Source organism: Aegilops tauschii, chromosome 4, assembly GCF_002575655.3.
Source record: "Aegilops tauschii subsp. strangulata cultivar AL8/78 chromosome 4, Aet v6.0, whole genome shotgun sequence".
NCBI classification, from domain to species: Eukaryota; Viridiplantae; Streptophyta; class Magnoliopsida; order Poales; family Poaceae; genus Aegilops; species Aegilops tauschii.
Window position 1 is genome coordinate 125,022,499 of NC_053038.3, and position 26,889 is coordinate 125,049,387.

General features: G+C 45.9%; 2 protein-coding genes across 3 annotated transcripts; one reads left to right on the forward strand and one right to left on the reverse strand.

Moving 5' to 3' along the window:
• Positions 1-9,573: 9,573 nt before the first annotated feature.
• LOC109757783 (uncharacterized) lies at positions 9,574-13,367 on the reverse strand. Of its 2 annotated transcripts, none has more exons than XM_020316615.4 (11): positions 13,086-13,367; positions 12,623-12,739; positions 12,251-12,526; positions 11,633-11,743; positions 11,426-11,516; positions 11,202-11,270; positions 10,968-11,045; positions 10,592-10,675; positions 10,372-10,422; positions 10,074-10,289; positions 9,574-9,953 (listed from the first exon to the last, which is right to left on the reverse strand). In XM_020316615.4, the coding sequence occupies exons 2-11, from the start codon at positions 12,709-12,711 to the stop codon at positions 9,831-9,833; spliced, it is 1,188 nt and encodes a 395-aa protein (XP_020172204.1). In that variant the 5' UTR covers positions 12,712-12,739; positions 13,086-13,367; the 3' UTR covers positions 9,574-9,830. The 2 variants fall into 2 exon arrangements, with proteins under 2 accessions (XP_020172204.1, XP_020172203.1); XM_020316614.4 differs by having other exon boundaries at positions 9,627-9,953; positions 10,113-10,289.
• A 165-nt stretch (positions 13,368-13,532) lies between these two features.
• Positions 13,533-14,530, forward strand: LOC109757784 (uncharacterized). Its single transcript, XM_020316616.4, has 2 exons — positions 13,533-13,814; positions 13,889-14,530. The coding sequence occupies exons 1-2, from the start codon at positions 13,587-13,589 to the stop codon at positions 14,219-14,221; spliced, it is 561 nt and encodes a 186-aa protein (XP_020172205.1). The 5' UTR covers positions 13,533-13,586; the 3' UTR covers positions 14,222-14,530.
• The last annotated feature ends 12,359 nt before the right edge of the window (positions 14,531-26,889 follow it).

The window sequence follows — 26,889 nt, forward strand, 5'->3', positions numbered from 1 at the left end:
TCACAACGTAACTGGTGACTATAAAGGTGCACTACGGGTATCTCCGAAAGTGTCTGTTGGGTTGGCACGGATCGAGACTGGGATTTGTCACTCCGTGTGACGGAGAGGTATCTCTGGGCCCACTCGGTAATGCATCATCATAATGAGCTCAATGTGACTAAGGCGTTAGTCACGGGATCATGCATTGCGGTACGAGTAAAGAGACTTGCCGGTAACGAGATTGAACAAGGTATTGGGATACCGACGATCGAATCTCGGGCAAGTAACATACCAATTGACAAAGGGAATTGTATACGGGATTGATTGAATCCTCGACATCGTGGTTCATCCGATGAGATCATCGTGGAACATGTGGGAGCCAACATGGGTATCCAGATCCCGCTATTGGTTATTGACCGGAGAGGCGTCTCGGTCATGTCTGCATGTCTCCCGAACCCGTAGGGTCTACACACTTAAGGTTCGGTGACGCTAGGGTTGTAGAGATACGTGTATGCGGAAACCCAAAAGTTGTTCGGAGTCCCGGATGAGATCCCGAACGTCACGAGGAGTTCCAGAATGGTCCGGAGGTGAAGAATTATATATAGGAAGTCAAGTTTCGGCCACCGGGAAAGTTTCGGGGGTTACCGGTATTGTTCCGGGACCACCGGAAGGGTCCCGGGGGTCCACCGGGTGGGGCCACCTATCCCGGAGGGCCCCGTGGGCTGAAGTGGGAAGGGAACCAGCCCCTAGTGGGCTGGGCGCCCCCCCATGGGCCTCCCCCCTGCGCCTAGGGTTGGAAACCCTAGGGTGGGGGGGCGCCCCACTTGCCTTGGGGGGCAAGGCACCCCCCTTGGCCGCCGCCCCCCCTCTAGATGGGTTGTGGCCGGAGCCCCCCCTCCCAGGGGGCCTATATAAAGGGGGGGAGGGAGGGCAGCAATATCTCAGCCTTGGGCGCCTCCCTCCTCCCTTGCTACACCTCTCTCTCTCGCAGAAGCTCGGCGAAGCCCTGCCGAGATCCCGCTACATCCACCACCACGCCGTCGTGCTGCTGGATCTCCATCAACCTCTCCTTCCCCCTGGCTGGATCAAGAAGGAGGAGACGTCGCTGCACCGTACGTGTGTTGAACGCGGAGGTGCCGTCCGTTCGGCACTCGGTCATCGGTGATTTGGATCACGACGAGTACGACTCCGTCATCCACGTTCATTGGAACGCTTCCGCTCGCAATCTACAAGGGTATGTAGATGCACTCCTTTCCCCTCGTTGCTAGTATACTCCATAGATGCATCTTGGTGAGCGTAGGAAAATTTTAAAATTATGCTACGATTCCCAACAACTCCGCGATATCCTTCTTCATTCCGGTCCACCAGAAACTATCCTTCAAATCCAGATACATTTTAGTATTTCCTGGGTGAATCGAATATGGCGAATCATGGGCCACTTGCAGAATCAACTTCCTGATCTCCAGATCATTTGGCACATATACGCGGTCCTCAAACCATAAGGTATCGTGCTCATCCTCACGAAATCCCTTAGCCTTTCCTTTACTCATTCTTTCCTTTATTTCGGCAACCTCCTTGTCCGTCTTCTGAGCTTCTCTGATCTTATCCATTAAAGTAGACTGAATCTCCAAAGTTGCTACATATCCTCTCGGAACTATTTCCAAACATAGCTCGTGAAGGTCTTCTGCCAACTCCTTGGGTAATTTTCCGGTCATGAGTGTATTGACATGACTTTTTCGGTTGAACGCATCAGCTACTACGTTAGCCTTTCCGGGATGATAATGCAATCTCATATCATAATCTTAATGAGCTCTAGCCATCTCCTCTGCCTGAGATTCAACTCGTTCTGCGTGAAGATATACTTCAAACTCTTGTGATCCGTGTATACCTCACAATGGTTTCTGATGAGAAAATGCCTCCATGTCTTCAACGCATGCACTACGGCTGCTAGTTCCAAATCATGCGTAGCATAATTTAACTCATGGGGTTTAAGCTGTCGCGAGGCATATGAAACAACTCTTCCCTCCTGCATAAGTACGGCTCCAAGTCCTCGACGAGAAGCGTCGCAATATACCTCATAATCCTTGCGTTGATCTAGCAGAATCAACACTGGTGATGTAACCAAGCGTCTCTTCAACTCCTGAAAACTGGCCTCACATTCCTCAGTCCATTTGAATTTGGTGTCCTTCTTCAACAACTCCGTCATAGGCTTTGCAATCTTTGAGAAATTCTCAATGAACCTCCGGTAGTATCTTGCGAGTCCAAGGAAACTCCGGATCTCTCCAACTGTCATGGGTGACTCCCAATTTGTCACAGTGACAACCTTGGTGGGGTCTACTGCTATTCCTTCTCCGGATATAACATGTCCAAGGAATCAAACTTCCTTCAGCCAAAACTCACACTTGCTGAACTTGGCGTATAACTGATGTTCTCTGAGCTTCCCAAGTACCAAACGCAAGTGCTCCTTATGTTCTTCTTCATTCTTTGAGTAGACCAGTATATCATCAATGAACACCACGACGAACTTATCCAAAAACTCCATAAACACCTTGTTCATCATGTTCATAAAATAGGCAGGTGCGCTAGTCAGGCCAAATGACATAACGGTATACTCATATAGCCCATACCTTGTGGTAAAAGCTGTATTAGGTATATCCTGCTCTCGAATCTTCAGCTGGTGATAACCTGATCGCAAATCGATCTTGGAAAACACTTTAGCTCCTTGCAGCTGGTCAAACAAATCATTGATCATCGGCAGGGGGTACTTGTTCTTGATCGTCACCTCATTCAGTCCTCGATAATCAACAACCATCCTTAACGATCCATCCTTCTTCTCCACTAGAAGTACTGGTGATCCCCAAGGTGACGAACTTGGGCGTATATAACCTTTATCCAGTAACTCCTTAATCTGCTTCTTAATTTCCTCCAAATCCTTTGCGGGCATTCTGTACGGTCTCTTAGATATTGGCCCTGTGCCTGGCAAAAGCTCAATCAAAAACCCAATGTCTCTATCCGGTGGCATGCCTAGCAACTCTTCTGGAAATACATCCGGAAAATCCTTCACCACTGGTACTTCCTCCTGTACAACTCCTGATAAGGAATTTACTTGACTCCTATTCGGCACATGCCGGGATACATACTTGATTCTTCTTCCTTCTGGTGTGGTGAGCAAAATTGACTTACTGGCGCAATCGATGTTTCCTCCATACATCGATAGCCAATCCATACCCAGAATCACATCCAAACCTTGCGACTCCAAAATTATCAGATCTGAGGGGAAAACATGCCTACCTATGGTCAATGGCATCTAAAAACATCCATGGCTTGCCATATACTCTGCTCCGGGTGAGGTTACTAGCATGGGTGTATTAAGAACTCTAGTGGGCAACTTATACTTATCCACAAATCCCCTTGATATGTATGAATGCGATGCACCAGTACCGAAAAGTACGACTGCAGTAAAGAACTTAACCAAAAACTTACCTATTACTGCATCTGGTTGGGCTTCAACCTCCTCCACGTTAACGTGGTTCACTTGTCCCCTGTTGAAAGGGTTGGGCTTCTTCCCAGAGCTTCCATTGCCGTTTCCATTCTTGGCTTCAGGACATTCATTGGCATAATGTCCGGTCTTCTGGCACTTGTAGCAAGTAACGTGGCTTAGATCTTTCTTGGCGGGTGTTGCCGGGTTGGAACGGTTTTGTTCGCTACTTCCTCCATTACCATTACCGTTCTTGGAGCCACTATGGTTGTGCGTACTTCCTCCATTATGAGTGTGGCCTCCATGGTTATGAACAAGTCCTCCCGAGTTCGGGGTGAAACGGGGTCTCTGCTGGGCTCCAGAATTATACTTCCCTTGTCCGTACTTCCTCTTGCGGCTGTCAATCTGCTGCTGCTTCCCTTCAAGCATGAGAGCTCTATCCACCAACTCTGGGTAGTTATTGAAATTTGCCACCATCAACTGCAGGCTCAGCTCATCATTCAATCCTTCCAGAAACTTCTCCTTCTGAGCTACATCTGTAGCGACGTCATCTGGGGCATAACGTGCTAGCTTACTAAACTCATCCATATACTGGCCAACAGTGCGCCCTCCTTGGAGTAAGTTGCGAAACTCATGCTTCTTCATGGCCATAGCTCCAGCTGATACATGGGCAGTGCGAAAAGCCTGCTGGAACTGGGACCATGTCACAGTGTCAATAGGGTAAGTGACTATGAAATTCTCCCACCATGATGTTGCGGGTCCATCAAGCTGATGTGCGGCAAAACGCACTCTCTCCGCATCTGTGCATCCTGTAGTAGTTAACTCCCTTTCAATCTTGCGGAGCCAATCATCCGCAACAATCGGCTCAGTGCTACTGGAGAACACCGGCGGATTCAGCCTAAGAAAACGGGCTAAGTGATCAACTGGTGGTGGTGGTGGTAGGTTGTTGTTGTTGTTCCCCTGGTTCTGATTCTGGACTAGTATCTGCATCAATGCATTCTGCTGTTGGATCAACTGAGTGAGCTCCGGTGGGAAAGCAAATCCATTGTCGCGTCTCGGAGGCATCTGCTGGGTTTAGAAAAGATGAGAAACAGAATAGAATGAGGTCTAGGGGGAAAACACTACCCATATGCACATGAGATAAACACAAACATAACACTCAATCAATCAAACAAGGGCATACAATCGGTCTAGAACTATCGTTACAAAAGTGCTTGGACTATACTATATACATGGTGGAATACTACTACTGATATGGTGGTCGACTAGAAAAATTGATCGGTCGAAGACTCCATAATATCTGCTCCAGCTTCATCAACATAGTCATCATCGCTATCGTCAGCATCCGAGTCAGTGTCGTCGATGATGATGTAGTTCTCCGGGCAAGTGGAATCGTCATCTTCTCCTCCTGGCGTGGGATCTCCCATGAAAACTCCTAGCTTCCTTGTCAGATCGTCATTCTTCTCCACTAGTACGACGATTTCCTCCATATAATCTTCGCGTGTAGCCTTGAGTTCTTCCTCCAGCTCTGTGATCCTTGTCATTGCCTTCTTCAAATCTGTCATGCCTGCGCACATCTGGTTCTCCTGGCGTCGAATGTGCTGGTTTAACTCCTGGATGAAAGCGGCAATCGATCTATCCTTCCTGGTGCTGATCATCTCCCATTGCTCATCTCGGCGCCCACAAATCTGGTAGATTGTGTCCTTGAGATCATTGTGGTAAACCTCTCCAATGCGTCCCATGGTAATGTGAGCTGCCATACTCTTTCCTAGACTCCAGGTTGGTGCATCAAAAGAAAACTCTATGGGCTCAGTGACTGGCGTGAATGTCCTTCCTGGAACTTGAACTTGAATCATCCAGCGCTCCTCTTCTGGTAAAGTGGCGTTGTAAGTCCCTGTGAAGCTTGGTATTCCGATGTTCAGGTACCTAGTAACTTCCTTCAAGTGGCGTCCAAAAGGGGTGTCTTCATCCGGTTGCGTGAACTTGATCCTTGCATCCGCCATCCTAAAGAGTAGAAAATGAAGAGGAGTCAGAAATGAGAAGAGAGTAGTGATCTAGGGCTTTAGCTTAGTGGTCGTGTCCTACAGTCAGCGTGTGCTCTGATACCATCTTTGTAGCGACCAGACCTCAAACAGTCTGATCTATATGCATCAGTGTCATCTCTGGATCGGTAATGCTGACACGCACAGTACTTGAAGGATTTATAACAGAGTAGCAATCACACACTTATTACATCGAGTGTCTCAAAAGAGAACTTATTACAATAAATATGGCTTAAGGCCATCTAACACGATAACAGCGGAAGGCTTGGAAGATAAAGTGAGTCCATCAACTCCAACGGCATCACTGAGTGAAAGACCACGACCTAAGGCTCCTTACTCGTCGTCTGCAAAGTCTGCAACATGATACGTTGCAGCCCGAAAACGGGTCAGCACATGGAATATGCTGGCAATGTAACACAGAAGAGTAATGAACAGAATAATGCTATCACTACATGCATATTTGGCTGGTGGAGGCTGTATGGTTAATATGTTTTGCGAAAAGCCAATTTTTCCCTACAACAAAGGAATATATTTTATTTCAACTATCATGGTGAACACAATCAAATTATATAATTAAGAGTGATGAGATCCACATGATAATCCAAGAACTAGATACTCAAGATGTCCATAACCGGGGACACGGCTAACCATGATTAATTTGTACACTCTGCAGAGGTTTGTGCACTTTTCCCCACAAGACTCGATCTCCTCCGTTGGATTTCTCGCACTACATGATGTTTGAGAAACGGATGACCGAGACACAGTCTTTCCGAAGAGGTCCCCTTAACCGATAGATAGGCCGGTACACCTACAATCCCCTACATCTGCTAGCCCATCATGGAAAGGTTTCCCACAACTTACTTAACTATGCCAGAGCCCATAATGGCATGTGGCTGCACATGGAAGTTTCTAGCATGAATAATCTTATGATCCCTTTGAGCCTGGGTGGCAGTCCATAGAAGAATCACACGGTACCCCGGGATTTCCAAAAATACAAGCAATCACTAGATACCCCAGGTGCCTCAATCCACCCGGATGTGTATTAAAGTTGCCACCTTAAGTTGAACCATTAATTAACAATCTCACATCTGTCATGGATACCCTCAAAACCCAATCCACGTCTACGAGCATAGCAGAGCAATATAAGCAACATAGAAGTAACTCCCAGGGTTTGATAATAAACAGGTGAATATGTACTACCTCAACTACTTCCCAAACCCACAATTTAATTCAGATCCTAACCATGCAATTTTTTGAGGATTGATCTAATGCAATAAAACTGGGTAGTAAAGAGGTATGATCAAAGTGTTACTTGCCTTGCTGATGATCCACGAAACCTAGAGACTCGTAGTAGCACGCTTCGCACTCTGGGTACTCTATCGCAAACAAACAAGCATACAATAAGCAATCAAGCAAGGGCACAGGTAAAACTCAAATAAGAGATCTAACCAGAAAGTTCAACTTAAGAACTCCGATTTGCAAAAAGAATCAAATCAAACGAAGCAACGGAACTCAAACGGCGAAAGAAACAAGCTTCGTTTACTAATCTAGACTAAAGTTAAATTTTACAGTAGCAAAAACTTGTTTAAGTTGGTTAAACAGAAAGAGGGTTTCGAAACGAAACTCTAGGCGCTTGAATCGCCTGATTCCGATAAACGAGCGAAAAGTTATACTAGAACGAAAATCGAATCAGAAATCGCGGTCGAAAATAATCGCGGAAAATCCGAGAAAAAGAAAAACTGACGAACAGGCTAACGAACGAACGTTCGCTGTCTGCGACTAAACGGTGAAAACCGTTTGTTAAAACGAACGTACGAACGTGCGTTCGTTAAATAACTAAACCGAAAAAACCGAACCGGATCTAAAAAAATGAATCTAGGTTTAGAAAAAAAAACGTCGGTTCTCTCGCGAAAACCGAGGCGGCGGCGGCTACCTCCGGCGAAAGTCCGGCGGCGACGGGCGGCGGCGAGGCGCGGCGCGGGGCGGCAGCGGCGTCGGCGGGGCGCGGTTAGGGTTAGGGTTTGGGCGGCGGCGCGGGTTGGGCTAGCGGTGCTGGTGGGCTTCGGCGGCTCGGGGGTGGCGGCTTATAAATGCCCCCCGGGCGGATTCCCGCTCGGGTACGGCCTGGAGTCGGTTTGACTTTTTTTAAATTATTCCGACGTGCAGAAAAAGAAAGAAAAGAAATACTAAACGGACTCCAAAAATCCCGAAATAAATTTTTCCCGTCCTCTAAAAATAGGCCGGACAAGGTGAACATTTATTTGGGCCTAAAATGCAATTTTGAAAAACGCATATTTTTCCTAATTCAAATAAAATAGCGATAAAACTCCGAATAAAAAACTTATTTGATTTTAATATTAAATCCCCGATATTTCTTTATTTTGAGGAAGTCATTTTATCCTCTCTCTTTTATTTTTATAAAAGAAACATTCAAAGAGAAAATAATTAAAATCAAACGATCCTCTTTTCAAAATTCGAGAAAATTTCGAATATGAAAATAATGAAATCCCCAACTCTCTCCGTGGGTCCTTGAGTTGCGTAGAATTTCTAGGATCAAACCAAAAATGCAATAAAATATGATATGCAATGTTGATCTAATGTATAACATTCCAAATTGAAAATTTGGGATGTTACACATACCCAGGGGAAGATAACTCCTAACAGACACCCCGCGTCGCTCTCGCGAGCGGCGTCGGGCGAACCCTAGACTCAACTCCGCGGCCGCCTCCTCCAACCTCCCTTCCCCTGCCGCCGCCGGAGGGCGCCGCCGGGCGAAGCCCGTGGGCGTCGGCGGCGGCGGGGTTCTCTTCCCCTCCCGGTGTGTGGCGGCAGCGCGAGATGTGGCGGCGCGGTGGGGGCATGACGCTGGTGCGGGGCGTGGCGGCGGCGGGGTTCTCGGCCGTGCGGTGCGGGCGGCCATCCTGGCCGTGGTGGCTGCTCGGTGCAAGACCATGGCGTGGCGGCGGGTCGGGGCTGGTGCAGGGGCGGCGGCGCAGGCGCGGATCCGGCTCGGATCTGGCCCTGTGGGCGCAACCTCAGCTTCAGCGCGGGGAGAGGCCGGATCCTGGCCGGGCTTGGCCGGATCTCGCTTCTCCGCCCCCGTTGGCCGCCCTCGATGGGGCTCGATGGCTTCGTTCCGGCGGCCAGCGAGGGCTGGATCCCGGGGCGGCGGCCCCAGACGGCGGAGGATGTGTCGGCGGCTATGGACTCGCGACGGGCGACGCGGCGGCCGTAGTGGTGGACGATCCGTGCACAAGACGCTTGATGGAGGCCACTGGAACAGATCTGGGTGAAGACCTGCTCGCGGCTGCTGCCGAGGCCAGCGATGGCGGCACTATTTGGTGTCGTTCCCTTGTTGAACGCATCGCTGTTGAGAAGTTTCAGGCCACTATCTGCTACCTCCGGGGGAAACCCTAGATCAGTAGATCGGATGACGGCGGCATTATTGTGTCGTTTCCCTCTTGTGTCGTCATTCTTGGAGGTGTACACGGGCTCGAGGGACCAGTGGACGGAATAATTGGTGGAGCGGTGATTCATCCTGCACATTGATGGTGGCGTTTCTCGGCGGCGTGGCGCAGTGGAGACTCGGCGCCCGATGTGTGGCGAGGGACTCGCGCAGGAGGGTGACGTTATTAGGCGTCATGGTGGCGTCGATGACAGAGAGGCCGGGCAAGGTGGTGCAGCAGTACAACACTAAAGATGGATGGGTGGCAGGTGGCTGCGGCGGCCTCATACCCGGCAGGCGTCCTGGTTAAGGAGTGCGCCGGACTGGTAGGTGCCCCATACCCGGCAGGCGTCCTGGTTGGTACCTCAGGTCTTAGATGTTTAGGTTTGGCTGCGATGTCTGTTTGGTATTAGGCCCAGACTATGAGCGCCCCTTCATTAATTGGATAGGAGTAGCAACAGTTGTTGCTTAGACGGTGGCTTTAGTCTTACTGTTGTATGACTTTGTAGGGTCTTGTGAGAATAATTAATAAAGTGGCCGTATGCATCGCCCAGATGCAGAGGCCGGGGGTCCTCCTCCTTTTTAAAAAAAAAAACACGAAACAAGGTTCAGTATATCTGCGCAGCAACTTTAAGAACATCAATATCCTAAAGCTTTTACACTAACAACACAACGGCAAGAATACCACAGGAACAAACAAATTAAGTAGCCCCACCATGAAAATGAAATTATGTTTCTGTTCTAACTAATTATTGCTAGTTTATCTGTAATGTATAGGCACGAGTTTCCAGAGCCGCAAAGCTCAATGATCTAACACTACCAAATGATACAGCAACTGTAAAAAAAGAAAGGAACGCACAACACAGCAGCATCTGCAGGTCAGCACTCAGCAGTGAAGCAAATGAGTCCACAGTCTGCTCTTCTCCGGGCAGGCCCTTGCCAACACCTCCTTCAGGCTTCCCACCGACTTCAACCTCTCTTCCACCTTCCCTTTCACTGCCGCGTCTTGCTACATGCAGCAAAAACATTACACACCACTAGTTAGTTTTTCTTGTTCTCCAGCCAAACGCCACACCATAATCAATATATGCATCGCAATTCAACTTGGGTTTGTGAAAGAAGAGGTTGCCTCTGATATCCAAAGAATGTAGAGCGCTGCAAGCTCCACCTGAACGCGTGTTTCGCCAAACTCATCGCCAGGAGCACCCAGGCAGTCTGACAGGAGGTGTATCTCTTGGGATAGGAAGAGGTCTGCCAGGGACTCATTTGACAGGCTGGTTTCCTCGCAGCTGAGCAAGTGTTGTACCCACCACTGTGAGAGGAACCGGCGATGGTTCCACAACGACTGCACCAATACAAAATAATCTTTACGAATCAGTCACAACCCCCAGTAATAATACCACCTTTGATTCACCACAGGCACAAACCTCTCTCCCTTGGTATCGTCTGATGAGCGTCTCATTCCACCTCAGTTCCTCCTGTTTGATCATATACAATCAAGTCTCTAGCAGCATGGCCTAGGCAAACTAATGTTCTAACATAAAAATGAAATGCACATGGGCTTGTTTTCGCCTTCATAACAGGTGTATATATAACTAAATGAATACAACAATGTAAGTGCTTAGCATTTGATAAATTTCACCATACCTTCCACATTAGATAAGCTTCTGACTGGCAAATAAGGGAATCTTCTCTGTTCGCTGCACCATCTAGTAATGCAAGCAGCAGGGACTACAAAAAAGAAATAATACAGCATGTTTGCATTAATCCACGCTGAATATGCATATGCTGTCCTAAAGAATAGTTAGAAAACAGGGTATGAGTGCCGATACAGAATATTGGAATATGAGAACAAATCCAAATCCTAAAGTAATGCACATTTTGGTGTAATTGAAAAGCTTTGCAGAGTGATGCACAAACAAGCGGTTGATATGACATAACATTGAATAAGATATAAATTAGCTTTGAAATAGTAATACCAACAGGCAACAGTGCAAGCTAAAGAAATAAGGAGGGGCCTAACCCTGCGGTAGTGAAAGCTGCAGTTGTCAGCAACATGCAACTCAGCCCATTTTTTTGACTTGTTCAACTCATCTAGCACCTTCAAGAAGCAAAAATTAGATGCTCTGATGATGGGAGCAGAAAGTCTTGCAACAGTGCAACAGTCAAGGCAAAGATTAAAGCTATAATAGTGTTCAGGAGCCGCATACAAGATCACGAATGCAGGACAATGAATGTTAATCAGTTATAATCTCACCTGTTTTGTTTTCATGTAAGGAATAAGCCAGCATCGATGCCTCCACGCGCGGTAGTTCATCTTTGATTTCTGCAGATGGAGTAAAGTAAACCTATCATCATGTTGCACACTGTTCATAGCTAATCGCGTTGAAGTGATTTAGCAACCAGCTGCAAATGAAATGTCATTAATTGAGAAGAGTGGATGTCAAAATTCTGAACAAGCAAATATTTGTGGGCTATGACCTCTGCCATGTCTTTTACGAGTAGAGATTCCTTGTCTATAAGCTCCGGCATGTCCTGAAGGTGTTGTGCAAGATTTTTTATCACCCATCTCCTGTTGTAGACATTAAGGTGTATGTTAGTATAAACAAGTGAAATCAACATGGATTTCCAGCAGCATAAAGATGGGTTGAGTTAGTTTAAAGGGAAGGAAAGTGTAGGTATGTGTACCTGTGGCTCCAGGTACTCTCATTCTTTGGCGAGTAGGAGAGGATCAAGGCACACAATCGCAGCTCATCCTTGAGGTGCGAGAGATTAAAATTGGTGGACAGCACCATCTTCCTGCACAAGACTATAACTGTTACAATAAGGCGCGTGTGAAAGTAGCTGGCATTATATAGACTACTAATAGGGAAGAGGATTTGGAGCACCTGGGTGCTCCACCCCCCTATATGAACATTAAGTTCAAAAAAATACCAGGAAAATTCAAAAAACAAAAACTGAGAATTTGGTATATCAAACTTGGGTACCCAATCTACTCCCTTGACCCTTGTGAAGTTTCGTGAAAAATGACATCCATGGTATTCTCAGTAAAAAAGACAAAAAAAATCCTATGTATAGGAAAAAGAACTGTTTCGATGGATCGTAGGTCGGAGTGTATTTCCTTCGCGACGGATACATTTCCTGGTATTTTTTCACGAAACTTCACACAGGAGTAGATTGGGCACCCAAGTTTGATATCTCAAGATTCCAGGTGTTTTTGAATTTTCCTGATATTTTTTAATTTAATATTCATATAGGGGTGTGGAGCACCCAGGAGCTCATGTGTATTTTCCAGAGTTATACTACCTGGAGTTCCATGCGGTGAGCAAGTCAGCGCAGAGTATGAGCAGCGCCTTGCTGTGTGTCATGATCAAGGCAGCATCGGATGCAGATGGTGATGACGAGGGATTGAGTGTCGCGTTGGAGTGTGCGCGGCGAGCGGCACGGTAGAGGTCGGGCAGGATGCTGGAGGAGACGGCAAGCTTGTGGTCTACGCACCAGAAGTATTGGGATGTGGATTTGTCGGTGCTGTCTACGAGTAGCGAGTGGAACTGTGTGGGATGCAGGAACCCGACCTCGTCTCTGCGATGCCATGAAACCACGCCATGAATTGGACACCAGGGAATGCGGTCCAGGGGAAGAAATCTGAAAGAGAAAAAAAAAGGATTGGATCCTTACATGAGGGGGTCGTCATGGAGGATTCGCTCAAAGTCGCGGAGGAGATCCTCTTCCGCTTGCGCTGCTGCTGCTGCTTCTTTCGATTCCATTCGCGGTCTCTCCTGGTCTTGTTGTTTTCTGCTTTCCTCAAACCAATATGACAATGACATTTATTGATTCAAAAAATGAGAACAATGTATCAATTGTTTGACCCAAACTGAAGCAATTCAGTAGTAACTAGGAACATTCCTGGAAATCACAGCTCAAGATGCCACATTATTCAAAATATGGACCCAAACTGAAACAATCCAGTAGTAAGTAGTAACATTCCTGGACAGACTTCAGGAGTGTAATACAGTAAATTTAGTAATTTACTACAAAGGAACACAGCAAGCCTAAAGTCGTAAGCAGGTGGCAGCACGACGAGAAATGATTAATGAGTAAACAAAAATCCGGAAACGGGGAGGAATCTCATCAAACGTACCTTAAATCGGGCTGGGCGGCTGGCTGCTGGCCTGCTGCAGCAGCACAACGCCGGCTGCCGGACGCTGACTGCCGAGTGCGGACTGGGCGGCTGCGGGCTGCCGGCTGGGCGCGGTGGCACCGGGCAGGGGCTCGGCGGGCAGAGTCGCCGGCGAGGCACGGAGCTAGGCGGCGAGTCAGGGCGGCGAGATCGGCCGGAGAGCGGAGCAGTCGCGAGGAGAATCAGGGGACGGGAGGCAGTGCGCAACGGCTGGTGTCCACCGCGGTCGTGCGACGAGTCGAGACTGTGTTGCTGGGCTTTTTTCTCTTTTCTTCCGGCCCAACTTGCTGGCTGATTTTTTTCTCTCTCCCTCTCTTTTGTTGGTGTGGTTGAGTCGACTGGAATCGATGCGGCTGGTCTCAGACCTTGGTCGCGTGGCACCAACAACCAGAGTCAGTCGGTCACAAATTCCCAAATCCACCGGAGAGAGATAATCATCAGGCAGAGCTGCAGCAGGTGGCCATGGCCGACTCCCCCGAGTTAGCTCGTGCTCGGGACGTCCTGAGCGTGAGCGCCGACGAGCACGCGCGGGTGGACGCGCTCTCCTCCGCCGCATCGGCATCCCTATCAACGGCCGCTACTCATCTGTCGCCGAGCTTCTTCGAGGGATTCGCGCTGCGCGGGATCCGCGTCCTCCGCCTCCACCCGGGCTTCATCCACTGCTCCTACACCGTCCCCCCGAGCCTCACCGTACGTCACTCGCTTCCTTCATCGATTTCACCTGTCTGTCTTATCCCAGCTGAGGTAAACACGCACGCACGCAGGACTCCACCACCGGCTGCCTCGCCGCCGGTGCCGTCGTGGCCCTGGTCGACGAGATCGGCTCCGCCGCCTCCATCTCCGAAGGCCAAAACCTCAAGGTCTCCGTCGACATGTCCGTCGCCTTCCCTGATCTCTCCCAGGCCCGCCCGGGGGACCGGCTGAGCATAACGGCAAGGGCGCTCGGGCACAAGGGCGCCTACTCCGGCACACACGTGCTCTTCACCAACGCCTGCACCGGCAACGTCGTCGCCGAGGGCAGGCACTCCCTCTTCGGTAACATGAAGAAGTCACCACCACCCAAGCCAGCAGCTACCACTCACAGGAGCAACTTGTGATGATGCCTCTGCCTGCTCCTGCTCCACTATTCTGTTCTGTATTCTGATGAAGGTACCTTGTCATCAGACATCAAGTATAAAGGAGATACGTTCTGAACGGGCGCCTACTCCCCTCTTATCAGTTCGGCTTGTATATGTAAACTTGATTCAGAGCAGTACGATGTATGATGTGTGTTACGTGAAACTAGAACTCGGGACCTTGAAGTGCATCCAAAAGCACGATTCATATATCAAACAATTGGTCGTCGTCTAACATTTATTCGTTTACATCTTATAAGAAAGAAAGCTGCAATTGGTACTTCGTGTTGATATGATTGGAATGAAAGCTGCAATTCTATTCATATGATTCTCTTTCGAATTAGCTTCGGTCTGCTACTCCTACGTGTCATATGACAACTTTGAATTTGATCTCTCATATTTTTACATGCATGCGTGAACAAATGAATTCAACAGACTGAAAACTTGATGGGAATGCTGAAATTACACTTGATTAACTTGTAAAACATAACAATGTAGAGCATATCATAACATACATAATGTAATCAATCAACATCTCAAAATTATAGGATAAGCACAAATTCATAGTTTGCGAGAATATGAGATAGAATGTATACTCATCATGAAGCCTTGGGAGTACATGTGCATACTTACCGTCCCAAACTGATTAGAATCAGCACTCACTCTGCTCTCCTTCAGAAAGTGTCACCCTGATCATCCTCCCCTTGAAAGTGGTATCAGATTTTCAGCCTGAGATTTTACAGTTTTTCGTAGTTTAGATCGAGTATGTTTTTCATACCTACAGTCCACGAAAAGCCAAAAAAAATAGGGCTAGTTCATCATATCCGGACCAGTCTGAGCTTTTGCATAGTCTTTTCAATATTTTGCTTTGTTGAATTTGCGGTTGCATCGTCGTGTCAAGTTGCTGGTCTTAGCGTCTAGTTTCCCTTAGAGTTTCGAGTTCTGCTCACAAGTTGCCACGCCGCCGCCGCACCATCGTCATCGCTCTTGCCATATACCACCACCACCAACATACTCCTTACCGCTGCCATATACATCCGCCTGTCCACCACCAATCCGAGTCCGCATATACATCCACCTGTTCACCACCAATCCGAGTCCACATATAGATCCGCATGTCCACCACCAATCCTAGTCCACATTTACATCCGCGTGTCCACCACCAATCCGGGTCCACATATACATCCGCCTGTCCACCACCAATCCGAGTCCACGTATACATTTGCCTGTTCACCACCAATCTGAATTCTTTTCATATTAGGTTTGTCTTCGAGATACATCTATTTTCCGATCCGTGTTTCCTTGCATGAGTAGGTTTAAAAAAACAAAAAAATGAGTCTGGAGACCCCCGGGCAGTTTTTAGGCCAAAATTTCAGCGATCGAAAATATTTTTCCCTATCCTATTTTTAGGTCCCAGGGAGCGTTTTGAGACACTTGCCATCATAGTGATTTTTTGTCGCACTTTTTCGTCGTCACTGCCCTAATTTCGAAAAAAAAAATTAGTCAAAATTTTTTGTGCCTATCCTGTCAATTTGACTTGGGAAGAGTTTTGAGACACTCGCCATTATAGTGATTTTTCGCAAAAAAAGAGCAATTTTTTTTCCAAGAGTGCTTTTCCCTTGTTTACGTGTCGCGCCGTGATTTTGTTAGTGTTTTAGGCTCGCATCTCTGGTACGGTCTAGCCTAGGACCAGCACAGTACTGTCGTTGAGCGTTTATTCAACTTTGCATCTCTAAATTGATTATTCCTGATCTTTTTGCTACCATATTATAAGCCATCCCAGCTCCACATACATCTACGTCGTGCGTTTGACTCTCCCTGGTAATCGCTCTATCCAAGCTTTGAGAGTTTTGACTACAACAGTTGCCCATCACCACCTGCTACTGGGTAAGAACTGGTAAGAATTTGAGTTTTGCTTGACAGATTTGTGACACCCCACCACCGCCACTTTCTAGTAGTCTGTAGGATCATCTTCTTGTGTGTTTCATGATTGACTGGGAGAACATGACGAAGAAAGAGCTTCATGATAAATTTTAGCAAATGTTAGGTCAACAGGTGAAAGACGTGATGGCCAGCTTTGGAAAGGCACTGGAGAGGATTGATGACATTGAGAAGACAATTGACACCAAGTTGGACGCCAAGTTTGATGAAGTACTCGCGCATCTACCACAACCATCAGCGGCCTCTCCTGCACCATTGCAGCAGCAACAACAACAACAACAACAACAACAACAACAACAACAACAACAACAACAACCACCACCACCACCTCCACGTCGCAAAACAGCCCTCCGCCGAGCGAGCCGTGTTCCTCTTGAGCATGGCCAAACTTCTGGTGTCGTTGCTACTACTATTGATGCTTCTATGGATCCTGCGGAGGAGGAGGAGGAGGAGGAGATTATGTGGGAGATTATGAGGATGAGGTTGATCAAAATCAGAACTACATGCAACCACCAGCAGCACCACCAGGTCGTCCGCATGCAAATAATCGCAATGGTAGGCCTGCACCACCACCTCAGGTACGAGATCATGACCATATTCCTAAACTGAAATTGAATATTCCACCATTTGAGGGTAGATATGTTCCTGATATATATCTTACTTGGGAGTTAGAAACTGAACAACATTTTACATGTTTACAATATCCCGAGGAGAGATGGGTTGCTGTTGTTGTTTGTGCTTTCACTAGTTTTGCATGTGTATGGTGGTCTGAACATTGTAGATTATATCATATTCCAGCTACTTGGGCTGCTTTGAAAACTGCTATGCGTACTCATTGGGTTTCACCATATTATCAACGTGAATTACTTCAAAAATTGCAGCGCTTACGACAAGAAAAAAAATCTGTAGAAGAACATTATCAGGAATTACAAACTGGCATGATTAGATATGGCATTGTTGAGGATAATGAAGCTATGCTTGCACGTTTTATGGGTGGATTAAATAGAGAGATTCAAACCATTCTAGAGTATATAAGGAGTATAATAATATCACTCGTTTATTCCATCTTGCTTGCAAAGCTGAACGTGAAAATGCAGGATCGACAGGCATTGGCGCGAACTAATTTTTCTGCAGGTCGATCTTCATCATGGACACCACGTACATCCTCTACTTCCACACGTACTACTGCAGCACCGCCTACTTCATCCGCCAACTCTAACCATGATACAAGAAAGCAGACACAACCACCACTATCTGCCAAGAGCACACCTTCTGGGCCTGCACAGAGCTCTTCTTCATCCATGGCACCAACAGGGCAAACACATGATATTATTTGTCGTCGTTGCAAGGGTGGAGGTCATTATGTGAGAGAATGCCCATCTAAGCGTGTGATGATTGCTACTGAAGATGGTGGGTATGAGTCCGCTAGTGACTATGATGAGGAGACTTTGGCTCTTATTACAAGTGAAGAACAGGGTGGAGATGATTCTGATCATGAGACGCAATTCATGGCTGTTGACGACGCTGGCAGGTATGAAAGTTTAGTTGCTCAACGTGTTTTGAGTGTGCAGGTCATGCAAGCTGAGCAAAATCAGAGGCACAATTTGTTCCATACTAAGCGAGTTGTGAAGGAACATTCTGTTCGCGTCATCATATATGGAAGGAGCTGTAATAATTTGGCTAGCATAAAGATGGTGGAGAAGCTATCTCTCACCACAAGACCACATCCACATCCTTACTACATCCAATGGTTCAACAACAACGGCAACGTTAAGGTAACACGTACTGCTCGTGTGCATTTTAGTATTTCTACATATGCCGATTATGTTGATTGTGATGTGGTACCCATGCAAGCATGCTCCTTATTACTTGATAGACCATGGCAATTTGATAAAAATTCTGTACACCATGGTAGAAACAATCAGTATACTCTTTTCATAAGGATAAACATATTACTTTGCTTCCTATGACTCCTGATTACATTTTGAAAGATGATATTAATAGAGCTAATAAAGCAAAACAGGAGAAAATAAGAGTGAAAATCAGATTGTGGCAAAAGAATTTGAGCAACAAATGAAACCTAATAATAAGCCATCTAGTGTTGCTTCTGAAATTAAATTGAAAAGTGCATGTTTACTTGCCACAAAATCTGATATTGATGAGCTATATTTCAGCAAATCTGTTAGCTATGCTTTTGTGTGCAAAGAGGCATTATTTTCATTCGATGACGTGCCTTCCTCTTTGCCTCCTGCTGTCACTAATATTTTGCAGGAGTTCGCTGACGTCTTTCCACAAGACGTGCCACCAGGATTACCACCTATTCGAGGGATTGAGCATCAAATTGACTTAATTCCCGGTGCATCGCTACCCAATCGTGCACCATACTGTACCAATTCAGAGGAGACGAAGGAGATTATGCGTCAAGTACAGGAGCTGCTCGACAAAGGTTATATACGCGAATCTCTTAGTCCTTGTGTTGTTCCTATTATACTAGTGCCTAAAACGGATGATACGTCGCGTATGTGTGTTGACTGTAGAGGCCTTAATAATATTACTATTCGTTATTGTCATCCTATTCCTAGGCTAGATGATATGCTTGATGAATTGAGTGGCTCTACAATATTCTCCAAAGTTGATTTGCGTAGTGGGTACCATCAAATTCATATGAAATTGGGAGATGAATGGAAAATAGTATTTAAAACTAAGTTTGGTTTATATGAGTGGTTAGTCATGCCTTTTGAGTTAACTAATGCACCTAGTACTTTCATGAGATTAATGGACGAAGTTTTACGTGCTTTCATTGGACGTTTTGTGGTAGTCTATTTTGATGATATACTGATTTATAGCAAATCTTTGGAAGAACATTTGGAACATTTACGTGTTGTTTTTATTGCTCTACGTGATGCACGTTTGTTTGGTAACCTTGGGAAGTGCATCTTTTGCACCAACCGAGTCTCTTTTCTTGGCTATGTTGTTACTCCACAGGGAATTGAAGTTGATAAAGCTAAGATTGAAGCTATTGAGAGTTGGCCGCAGCTCAAAACGGTCACATAAGTGAGGATTTTCCTTGGCCTCGCTGGTTTCTATAGGCGTTTTGTGAGAGATTTCAGCACCATTGTTGCGCCTCTCAACGAGCTTACAAAGAAGGATGTGCCTTTTGTTTGGGGTACCGCACAGGAAGAAGCCTTCACGGTGTTGAAAGATAAGTTGACACATGCTCCTTTACTCCAACTTCCTGATTTTAATAAGACTTTTGAGCTTGAATGTGATGCTAGTGGAATTCGATTAGGAGGTGTGTTATTACAAGATGGCAAACATGTTGCATACTTTTCTGAAAAATTGAGTGGGCCTAGTCTGAATTATTCTACCTACGATAAAGAATTTCATGCTCTTGTTCGGACTTTAGAAACATGGCAACATTATTTATGGCCCAAAGAATTTGTTATACATTCTGATCATGAATCTTTGAAACATATTAAAAGTCAAGCTAAACTGAATCGTAGACATGTTAAATGGGTCGAATTCATTGAGACTTTCCCTTATGTCATTAAACACAAGAAGGGTAAAGAAAATGTTATTGCGGATGCATTGTCTCATCGTTATACTATGCTTTCACAACTTGACTTCAAAATATTTGGTTTGGAGACCATCAAAGATCAATATGTGCATGATGCTGATTTTAAAGATGTAATGCATAATTGTAAAGAAGGAAGAACATGGAACAAGTGTTGGGGAACGCAGTAATTTCAAAAAAAATCCTACGCACATGCAAGATCCATCTAGGTGATACATAACAATGAGAGGGGAGAGTGTTGTCCACGTACCCTCATAGACCGAAAGCGGAAGCGTTATGACAACGCGGTTGATGTAGTCGTACGTCTTCATGATCTGACCGATCCTAGCACCGAAAGTACGGCACCTCCGCGATCTGCACACGTTCAGCTCGGTGACGTCCCACGAACTCTAGATCCAGCTGAGGTCGAGGGAGAGTTTCGTCAGCACGACGACGTGATGACGGTGATGATGAAGTTACCGACGCAGGGCTTCGCCTAAGCACTGCAACGATATGACCGAGGTGGAAATCTGTGGAGGGGGCACCGCACACGGCTAAACAATCAACTTGTGTGTCTTGGGGTGCCCCCCTGCCCCCGTATATAAAGGAGCAAGGGGGAGGCCGGTCGGCCCTCCTTGGCACGCCCCCAAGAGGGGAATCCTACTAGGACTCCAAGTCCTAGTAGGTTTCCACCAAAAGGAAGAGAGGGGGAAGGAAGGAGAGGGAGAGGGAGAAGGAAAGGGGGGCGCCCCCCCTTCCTAGTCCAATTCGGACTCAAGTGGGAGGGGGCGTGTGGCCTGCCCTGGCTGCCCCTCTCTCTCTCCACTAAGGCCCATCGAGGCCCATTAGTTCCCATGGGGGTTCCGATAACCCTCCGGCACTCCGGTTTTACCCAAAACTTCTCTGGAACGCTTCCGATGTCCGAATATAGTCGTCCAATATATCAATCTTTATGTCTCGACCATTTCGAGACTCCTCGTCATGTCCATGATCTCATCCGGGACCCTGAACAACCTTCGTTACATCAAAACACATAAACTCATAATACCGATCATCATCGAATGTTAAGCGTGCGGACCCTACGGGTTCGAGAACTATGTCGACATGACCGAGACTCATCTCCGGTAAATAACCAACAACGGAACCTAGATGCTCATATTGGTTCCTACATATTCTACGAAGATCTTTATCGGTCAAACCTCATAACAACATACGTTGTTCCCTTTGTCATCAGTATGTTACTTGCCCGAGATTCGATCGTCGGTATCTCAATACCTAGTTCAATCTCGTTACCGGCAAGTCTCTTTACTCATTCCGTAATGCATCATCTCGTAACTAACTCATTAGTCACATTGCTTGCAACGCTTATAGTGATGTGCATTACCGAGAGGGCCCAGAGATACCTCTCCGACAATCGGAGTGACAAATCCTAATCTCGATCTATGCCAACTCAACAAACACCATAGGAGACACCTGTTGAGCATCTTATAATCACCCAGTTATGTTGTGACGTTTGATAGCACACTAAGTGTTCCTCCGGTATTCGGGAGTTGCATAATCTCATAGTCATAGGAACATGTATAAGTTATGAAGAAAGCAATAGCAACAAACTAAACGATCAAGTGCTAAGCTAACGGAATGGGTCAAGTCAATCACATCATTCTCTAATGATGTGATCCCGTTAATCAAATGACAACTCATGTCTATGGCTAGGAAACTTAACCATCTTTGATTCAACGAGCTAGTCAAGTAGAGGCATACTAGTGACATCTGTTTGTCTATGTATTCACACATGTACTAAGTTTCCGGTTAATACAATTCTAGCATGAATAATAAACATTTATCATGGTATAAGGAAATATAAATAACAACTTTATTATTGCCTCTAGGGCATATTTCCTTCAGTATCCCACTTGCACTAGAGTCAATAATCTAGATTACACAGTAATGATTCTAACACCCATGGAGTCTTGGTGTTGATCATGTTTTGCTCGTGAGAGAGGCTTAGTCAATGGGTCTGCAACATTCAGATCCGTATGTATCTTGCAAATCTCTATGTCTCCCTCCTTGACTTGACCGCGGATGGAATGGAAGCGTCTCTTGATGTGCTTGGTTCTCTTGTGAAATCTGGATTCCTTTGCCAAGGCAATTGCACCAGTATTGTCACAAAAGATTTTCATTGGACCCGATACACTAGGTATGACACCTAGATCGGATATGAACTCCTACATCCAGACTCCTTCATTTGCTGCTTCCGAAGCAGCTATGTATTCCGCTTCACACGTAGATCCCGCCACGATGCTTTGCTTAGAACTGCACCAACTTACAGCTCCACCGCTTAATATAAATACGTATCCGGTTTGTGACTTAGAGTCATCCGGATTAGTGCCAAAGCTTGCATCGACGTAACCATTTACGACGAGCTCTTTGTCACCTTCATAAACGAGAAACATATCCTTAGTCCTTTTCAGGTATTTCAGGATGTTCTTGACCGCTGTCCAGTGATCCACTCCTAGATTACTTTGGTACCTCCCTGCTAAACTAATAGCAAGGCACACATCAGGTCTGGTACACAACATTGCATACATGATAGAACCTATGGCTGAAGCATAGGGAATGACTTCATTTTCTCTCTATCTTCTGCAGTGGTCGGGCATTGAGTCTGACTCAACTTCACACCTTGCAACACAGGCAAGAACCCTTTCTTTGCTTGATCCATTTTGAACTTTTTCAAAACTTTGTCAAGGTATGTGCTTTGTGAAAGTCCAATTAAGCGTCTTGATCTATCTATATAGATCTTGATGCCCAATATATAAGCAGCTTCACCAAGGTCTTTCATTGAAAAACTCTTATCCAAGTATCCTTTTATGCTATCCAGAAATTCTATATCGTTTCCAATCAACAATATGTCATCCACATATAATATTAGAAATGCTACAGAGCTCCCACTCACTTTCTTGTAAATACAGGCTTCTCCAAAAGTCTCTATAAAACCATATGCTTTGATCACACTATCAAAACGTTTATTCCAACTCCGAGATGCTTGCACCAGTCCATAAATGGATCGCAGGAGCTTGCACACTTTGTTAGCATCCTTTGGATTGATAAAACCTTCGGGTTGCATCATATACAACTCTTCTTCCAGGAATCCATTCAGGAATGCAGTCTTTACATCCATTTGCCAAATTTCATAATCATAAAATGCAGCAATTGCTAACATGATTCGAACGGACTTAAGCATCGCTACGGGTGAGAAGGCCTCATCATAGTCAACTCCTTGAACTTGTCGAAAACCTTTCGCAACAAGTCGAGCTTTGTAGACAGTAACATTACCGTCAGCGTCAGTCTTCTTCTTGAAGATCCATTTATTCTCTATGGCTTGCTGATCATCGGGCAATTCAACCAAAGTCCACACTTTGTTCTCATACATGGATCCCATCTCAGATTTCATGGCCTCAAGCCATTTCGCGGAATCTGGGCTCATCATCGCTTCCTCATAGTTCGTAGGTTCGTCATGGTCAAGTAACATGACCTCCAGAACCGGATTACCATACCACTCTGGTGCGGATCTTACTCTGGTTGACCTACGAGGTTCAGTAGTAACTTGATCTGAAGTTACATGATCATCATCATTAGCTTCCTCACTAATTGGTGTAGTAGTCACAGGAACTGATTTCTATGATGAACTACTTTCCAATAAGGGAGCAGGTACAGTTACCTCATCAAGTTCTACTTTCCTCCCACTCACTTCTTTCGAGAGAAACTCCTTCTCTAGAAAGGATCCATTCTTAGCAACGAATGTCTTGCCTTCGGATCTGTGATAGAAGGTGTACCCAATAGTCTCCTTTGGGTATCCTATGAAGACACATTTCTCCGATTTGGGTTCGAGCTTATCAAGTTGAAGCTTTTTCACATAAGCATCGCAACCCCAAACTTTAAGAAACGACAATTTGGGTTTCTTGCCAAACCACAGTTCATAAGGTGTCGTCTCAACGGATTTAGATGGTGCCCTATCTAACGTGAATGCAGCCGTCTCTAAAGCATAACCCCAAAACGATAGCAGTAAATCAGTAAGAGACATCATAGATCGCACCACATCTAATAAAGTGCGGTTACGATGTTCGAACACACCATTACGTTGTGGTGCTCCAGGTGGCGTCAGTTGCGAAACTATTCCGCATTGTTTCAAATGAAGACCAAACTCGTAACTCAAATATTCTCCTCCACGATCAGATCGTAGAAACTTTATTTTCTTGTTACGATGATTTTCCACTTCACTCTGAAATTCTTTGAACTTTTCAAATGTTTTAGACTTATGTTTCATCAAGTAGATATACCCATATCTGTTCAAATCATCTGTGAAGGTCAGAAAATAATGATAGCCGACGCGAGCCTCAATATTCATCGGACCACATACATTAGTATGTATGATTTCCAATAAATCTGTTGCTCGCTCCATTGTTCCGGAGAACGGAGTTTTAGTCATCTTGCCCAGGAGGCATGGTTCGCAAGTACCAAGTGATTCATAATCAAGTGATTCCAAAAGTCCATCAGAATGGAGTTTCTTCATGCACTTTACACCAATATGACCCAAACGGCAGTGCCACAAATAAGTTGCACTATCATTATCAACTCTGCATCTTTTGGCTTCAATATTATGAATATGTGTGTTACTACTATCGAGATTCAACAAAAATAGACCACTCTTCAAGGGTGCATGACCATAAAAGATATTACTCATATAAATGGAACAACCATTATTCTCGGATTGTAGCGACCAGACCTCAAATGGTCTGTGCTGCTGTGCACCAGTGTCATCCCTGGATCAGTAATGCTGACACGCACAGTACAAATGGAGGATTTATAACAGAGTAGCAATCACACACTTATTACATCGAATATCTCCAAAGAGATTAAGTATGGTAAATATGGCTTAAGGCCATCTAAATACGATAACAGCGGAAGACTTGGAAGATAAGTGAGTCCATCAACTCCAGCGGCATCACTGAGTATAAGACCACGACCTAAGGCACCTTACTCGTCGTCTGAAAAGTCTTCAACATGAAACGTTGCAGCCCGAAAACGGGTCAGCACATAGAATATGCTGGCAAAGTAGCACATAGAGAATAATGAACAATAACAATGCTATACTACATGCATATCTGGCTGGTGGAAAGCTCTATGGTTACAGTTTTATGCGAAAAGACAATTTTTCCCTACTTCAAAGGAATAAATTTTATTTAACTATCATGGTGGTTGTGAAACATTGAGATGGTTGACAGCATCTCAATCCCAATTAAGTGTCATAAATAACCCAACAAAATTAATTAAAAGTAACATGGTGATGAGATTCAAATGATAATCCAGGTACTAGATACTCAAGTTGTCCATAACCGGGGACACGGCTAACCATGATTAGTTTGTACACTCTGCAGAGGTTTGTGCACTTTTGCCCACAAGACTCGATCTCCTCCGCTTGATTTCTCGCACTACAAGATGTTTGAGAAATGGATGACCGAGACACAGTCTTTCCGAAGAGGTCCCCTTAACCGATAGATAGGCCGGTACACCTACAATCCCCTACATCTACTAGCCCATCATGGAAAGGTTTCCCACAACTTACTGAACTATGCTAGAGCCCATAATAGCTTGTGGCTGCACACGGAAGTTTCTAGCATGAATAATCTTATGATCCCTTTGAGCCTGGGTGGCGGTCCTTATACAAACAGACAACACTGGATTCTCCAGGTGCCTCAATCCACCCAGATGTGAGTTTTAGTTGCCACCTTAGGCAAACCATTATTAACAATCTCACATCTGTCATGAATATCTCTCAAACACAATCCACGTCTACGAGCATAGCATGGCAATATAATAGCAACGTAGAAGTAACTCCCAAGGGTTTGATAAGAGAACAGGTAATAGGTACTACCTCAACTACTTCCCAATTCCCACAATTTAATTAGATCCTAACAATGCAATGTTTGAGGATTGATCTAATGCAATAAAAACTGGGTATGGAAAGGTATGATCAAAGTGTTACTTGCCTTGCTGATGATCCGCGAAACCTAGCGATTCGAAGTAACAAGCGGCACACTCCGGTACTCTATCGCAAACAAACAAGCAAACAATAAGTACTCATCTAATGCACAGGTAAAACTCGAATGAAAGATACAACCAGAAAGTTCAACTTAAGAACTCCGGTTTGCAAAAAGAATCAACTCGAAAGAAACAACGAAAGTCAAACTGCGAAAGATAGAAGCTTCGTTTACTAATCTGGATCTAGGTCAAATTTTACAGTAGCAAAAACTTGTTTGAGTAGGTTAAACGGGAAGAAAATTTTGAGACGAAACTCTAGGCGCTTGAATTGACTGATTCCGATAAACGAGCGAAAAGTTAAACAGAAACGAAGTTTCGATCAGAAATCGAATCTGAGATAATCGCGGAAAAATCCGACGAAAAAGAAAAACGGACGAACGGTTAAAGAACGGACGTTCGTTAACAGAGAAAAACCGACGAACGCGTTCGTTAAAACGAACGGTTCGGTGAACGTTCACAAAATAACAAAACCGAAAAATACCGATCTAGGGTTTTTTTTAAACGAAGAGTTTTTTTTAAAACAAAAACCGGCAACGAGGCGAGGTGCGGCTACCTCGGGGACGGGCTCCGGCGGGGCTTGGCCGGCTCCGGCAAGAGGCGGCGAGGGCGGCGGGGTGCGGGGGTGCTCGGGGCTCGGGGGGGGGGGGCGAGGGGCTACGAGGGGGCGGCAAATGGCGGCGGCGGCGGCTTCGAGCTCGGCTCCGGCGGCGGCGGCTTCGAGCTCGGCTCCGGCGGCGGCGGGGGCGGGCAAGTGCGGCGGCGGCAGGATGAGTAGAAGAGGGGGGGCGGCGGTATAAATAGGAGGGGGGGCGGCGATGGCTTGGAGGAGGGGGCGGCCGAGGAGGCGTGCGGGTGCCGGACTCGGCGAGCGGCGGCGGCGCTCCCGTGCGCAGAGAGGAGACGGGGCGCGGGCGGCTGGGCCTCGGCTGGGCTTCGGCCCGGCGGGCGCGCGCAGTTTTTTTTTAAATACGTTCCGCGGAAAAATATTCGTAGAAAAATAAATAAAAGTCCAAAAAAGATAAAATAAATTTTCCCCGTCTAGTTAGAAAATCTAGAA

Excerpts from the sequence above, each read along its gene's own strand:
- LOC109757783 (XM_020316615.4), bottom strand. The coding sequence starts at position 12,711 with ATGGAATCGAAAGAAGCAGCAGCAGCAGCGCAAGCGGAAGAGGATCTC. Across the intron at positions 10,676-10,967 it reads GCAGCTTTCACTACCGCAGG|TCCCTGCTGCTTGCATTACT; the intron begins GTTAGGCCCCTC and ends TCTTTTTTGTAG. Across the intron at positions 9,954-10,073 it reads ACATTCTTTGGATATCAGAG|CAAGACGCGGCAGTGAAAGG; the intron begins GCAACCTCTTCT and ends TGCTGCATGTAG.
- LOC109757784 (XM_020316616.4), top strand. The coding sequence starts at position 13,587 with ATGGCCGACTCCCCCGAGTTAGCTCGTGCTCGGGACGTCCTGAGCGTG. Across the intron at positions 13,815-13,888 it reads CCGTCCCCCCGAGCCTCACC|GACTCCACCACCGGCTGCCT; the intron begins GTACGTCACTCG and ends GCACGCACGCAG.